Genomic DNA, 4647 nt, shown 5'->3' on the forward strand with positions numbered 1-4647 from the left:
TCAGGCAGTTTAAAAGCCAGGTGTTCAAAAGAAGAAACAGCGGGTATGGAGAGAGGTCGTGGGTTGAGGTCAAGATGGTGAATAGCAGCAATACCTCCTCCATGGCCCTCGAGGCGTGGGTTGTCCAAGTATGAGTATCCAGCGGGGGTGGTTTGGTTTAGTGCAATATAATCCAGGAGTTTTTGCCAGGTTTCAGTAAGACAGAGGAGATCCAGGTTATTGTCAGTGATGAATTCGTTAAGAATGAGGCTTTTATTATTGAGGGATCATGTGTTGAAGAGGGTGAGTTTCAGGTGCTTTTGTTTTGAAATTGATGATGCGGAAATTGGGATTGGGCGGAAGTTGAAAGAGTTCACGTTGGGGTTGTTCTGATGATGCAATGTGGAAGTGCTGAAGCCGGTGTCCATGCTGTGATTGGACCAGAGAGAGGGGATACTGTTTATCGTGGTGGAATGATAACTAAACTTGCAGCGTGAGCTTCGGTGGATGTATTGAGGACAGAGACGAAGTCTGGAGCTTTTTAGTGTGGCGATGTGTTCAATGGAAGGAGGCGTTTGGTGGTTTAACTGGAGGAGTTGCATGGATGTGTAGCATAGCGCCATAGCTGGGGCTGTGACGGTTCCAGAGGTGGATGATGGAGGTCTGGGTTTGTTGAGGGCATTAACACCAGAGGTAAAAGTGGGTTTGAGTCGACGGGGTTGCAGGATGGAGTAGCTGAACGTGCTGACCATGGATGGTTGTTTCCATGCCCCTATGACCGCTAACCAAGCAGCGCTAGCACCAGGCAGCAGCCAGCAAGCTGCTGACCCACTAGCTTGTAGCCAGCCGCCCAGCAGCCAGCTAGCTGATGGCCCAACGCTGCTGGCAGGGAGTCCTGGACAGCTGACAGCAAAAGCAAAGACAGGTAGCAGCTGGCTAACCGTCAACTGGCTGGCTAGCAGTTTCCTGCTAGCCCGCTTTCCCGTGGACCCGAGCTGCCAGTGAATCTCGGGCAGATGTCCCACAGATGGGGATTAGAGAGGCAGATGAAAACAATCCAAACCATGACTGGATGACAGAAACAGTTTGTGACCGGAGTGGTACTTCGGTCGGCAACCCGGCAATGGTGATAGGATCAAGAGCCCTTTTCACTGTGGGTGTAGTTGGTAGCTAAAGCTTGCCTTGCAGGTAGGCGTCTACTCCACCGGTAAAAATGGGTAAAAATAGTAGCATCCAAGGTCCAGAGAAGTGTAGAAGCAAAGGTACTAATATGAGCTGTGAATAGAGCGAATAGCCAAACAAAAGAAGCACAGGAAAACTATAAAGGTTAAAGACAATTAGGAATGGCGAAGCGGCAAACAGTGCAACGCCAGCCTCCTCCCCAGAGCGGAAGTTGAATGTCCTTTAGTTCATAAAGCCTCCTCTCCTTTGGTTTTTACACATATCGTGTCTTTGTAAAATTGAAGCTCACTCATTTGGGCCCATTTGAACTGGGATGAGTTTGTCCTGAGTATCTGTATTCAGACAGTTTCTCTGTTGGGTGAGGACCTGAAGCAGTGGGGGCTGGGGAGGGGTTAACACTAGCACGGACCAGGTCTGTGCACTCACTCACTCGGACGGACCGAGTCCGTGCATGTGCTTGTTTGAACCGACCCGCACTCGGATGGACCAGGTCCATGCACGTGCGCTCGGACGGACCCACACTTGGACGGATCGAGTCCGAGCGGGAGCCCTATCCCCGAATCTCTGGAGCTCTGTCCGTGCAGGTGCCTTCCACCATGTTTTCAGAGGCCAAACATTACGAACTATGCACGCATGCCTGGAGTGCTGCTTCTTCTCCAAGAAATGAACAGTACTGTGAGTTTTGTAAGTGCGGTTATCGAACTCGGTTATCATAATAATTCGATTTTAAATGGTTATACTAACCATTGGAAATTTTACTGCGGTTTATCATTATACCGGTAATCGTTACATCCCTAATTACCAACTATCTGTGCAATACAAATAGCGCCGCTTTGCTTCTGCTTCTTTTTCTCTAACTCTGGCCTTTACCATAATCTCACCACCACCTTCTGATGACAATCCAATTTTTATCTGCTCCACAAAACTCGACAGAAATAGGCCTGTATTTTTTCTCCCAGGATTTCTGAAGACTTTCTACAAAACTTATGTGGAAAGATGAATGTGTTAAGTTGCATCAGAAAACGCAACAGAAGAGTCCAATTGAGAATCACAAACATGATGCAGAAACAGAGGGAGGGTTGTCATGACAGCGTTGAATATGATGAAAGTCTGAGGTCCAGGAGGAGGAACCCAGAGGAACCACTGATATAACTGAGCTCATCTCCTGGATCTGGTCTGTGTCGATGGAGGTTCAGAATGAACCAGAGCTCTGTTTCCCACAGCTCCTCAACACCTCCTGTAGGAAGCCCCTGACTTCTGCAACTGAAACTGCTGTGGTCCATGTTATAATCAGCATGATGTCTGTGCTCACTGTGATTCTAAACCTGCTGGTCATCATCTCAATCTCCCATTTCAGGTACAGGTTCCCTCACTGTTAATGTGATTATTACAACACATGCTCACTGCTGTGCTTCTGTTGTTCTCAAGTTTAACTTCACCTGTGTGTGCATATGTTGTTCAGATGCTTTGACATGTACATGATGTTTTTTTCTGTGGTGAATAACTAAAGCTGTACTGCCTCCACCTTATTTGTCATGTTGTTCTATGATATCATGTTGTCTGATAATGTTTCTTTTTTCCTCCAGACAGCTCCACACTCCCACCAATCTCTTCCTTCTCTGTCTGGCCGTCACTGATTTCCTTGTGGGTCTTGTTGCAATGCCAGAGGGGATCTTCAATCTCAAAGGCTGCTGGTTTTTGGGTGATCATATGTGTGCATTTGGAAATTATCTGACCTTGAACATAGCCTCTTCAAATGTCGGAAACATGGTGCTCATCTCAATCGACCGTTATGTTGCTATCTGTGACCCTCTGCATTACACTAATAAGATCACAATGAAAAGAGCTACAGTCTGTATTTGTCTGTGTTGGCTTTTATCTGTTATCAACAATGGTATTATTTTAAGAGAGGATCTAATTAATCCAGAGAGAACTAGTTCCTGTGTTGGAGAGTGTGTGCTCAACTTAGATTCTTTTGGAGGTGCAGTTGATGTTGTTTTAAATTTCATTCTTCCTGTTCTCATCATTATCAGTCTGTATATGAGAGTGTTTGTGGTGGCGGTGTCTCAGGCTCGTGCCATGCGTTCTCACATTTCAGCCGTCAGAATTCAGCTCTCAGCAAAAGTAACTTGCAAGAAATCGGAGCTGAAAGCAGCTCGGACTCTAGGTGTTGTTGTCATCGTCTTTCTTGCGTGTTACTGTCCATATTATTGTGTTACACTTTCAGCAGATGCTTCCGTTAATTATGTGATTCAACATTCATCTATATCTTTTGCTGTCTATGTCGCATACTTTAACTCCTGTTTTAACCCTGTGATCTATGCCTTATTCTACCCCTGGTTTAGAAAAGCTGTTAAACTCATTGTCACTCTGCAGATTCTGCAGGCGAACTCCTCTGAGACCAACATGCTGTAGAGAAGATGCACACAGAGCTGTCCTTAGTCAAAATGGACTGGAAACATGTAAATATCTGTATGCAAACTGTCTAAATGAATATATTCTTTAATTTTTCACAAAATAATTTCACACCAGTGGATGATGAAAATGAAAAATGTCTCCTATTCCATGTTCCTGAGCAAAGATATTTGTAGAAATTCCCACATGGGCCAGCCACATACAGAGCTATTCAGTGTGTTTGTAACTGGAAACTGTTATTAATAATAATCATCATCATCATCATTAAGGGTGTGCCATCTAAGGCACCTCAAGATTCAATTCGATTACGATTCATGGTGCTACGCTTTGATTAATCAATGATTATCATGATAATAATAATTATAACAATTATTACAATTACAACGATTTTCAATGCATCTTTTTTCCTGTTCAGGAGTTTTTTCTCCCTCTGTGGTTACTTCATACTTTTAAATGAGGTTTATTTGTCAGTATCCATAAATTCAAGCAATCAAACAAATTTGCCTCCATTATCTCTTATTTGTGTCAAACCGCCGAATGATTCAACCTATTTTCCACCAGGGAACCAACAGGAAAAGGTAGCAGTGGTTTATACAGCAAAAGCTGCTCTTATTCACAAATATAGATTTCCAGTTACCTGCAAAACATCTGCTGTATCAAAACCAATACTTTTCAAAAATATTCACCTGTTAACCACATTTGGTGGTTAACAGGTCCCCATTTTTTGGGGGAAAACAAATAAAATGTCTTTAGAAATAAATAAGACTTATTTCAATCAAAAGTGGTTTATACAGATTTCTGTGCTAGTCTAATTAAAAATAAATAAATAAATAATTGCTTATTTAGTTTCTCTGGCCCCTCAAAAGCTCCCCAGGAACCCACTCAAACTCTGTTAAGTTTCAAACTCAATGAGCAGCATAAATTCCACAACAAACTAAATATTTTGATATCCACAATCAAAGCATGCATCACATGTCGGTTGTATCCTACAAGCTTCCCTCAGTGATTCCACTACTTTGGTTTTGCTCTCATTGTACAGTTCAGGAACTGCTTTCTGGGAAAAATACTTTC

General features: G+C 43.4%; 1 protein-coding gene across 1 annotated transcript; it reads left to right on the plus strand.

The window, feature by feature from the left end:
• Nucleotides 1-2345: 2345 nt before the first annotated feature.
• Nucleotides 2346-3576, plus strand: LOC115413098 (trace amine-associated receptor 7a-like). The gene is made up of 2 exons (XM_030125851.1): nucleotides 2346-2518; nucleotides 2748-3576. Exons 1-2 carry the CDS (start codon nucleotides 2346-2348, stop codon nucleotides 3574-3576), a joined length of 1002 nt encoding a protein of 333 aa, XP_029981711.1.
• Nucleotides 3577-4647: the final 1071 nt, after the last annotated feature.

Source organism: Sphaeramia orbicularis, chromosome 21 (assembly GCF_902148855.1).
Source record: "Sphaeramia orbicularis chromosome 21, fSphaOr1.1, whole genome shotgun sequence".
NCBI classification, from domain to species: Eukaryota; Metazoa; Chordata; class Actinopteri; order Kurtiformes; family Apogonidae; genus Sphaeramia; species Sphaeramia orbicularis.

Bases quoted from the DNA above. Each gene is read 5' to 3' on its own strand.
- LOC115413098 (XM_030125851.1), top strand. From the start codon at position 2,346: ATGGAGGTTCAGAATGAACCAGAGCTCTGTTTCCCACAGCTCCTCAAC. The intron at 2,519-2,747 runs GTACAGGTTCCC...TTTTTCCTCCAG, and splicing joins ATCTCAATCTCCCATTTCAG to ACAGCTCCACACTCCCACCA.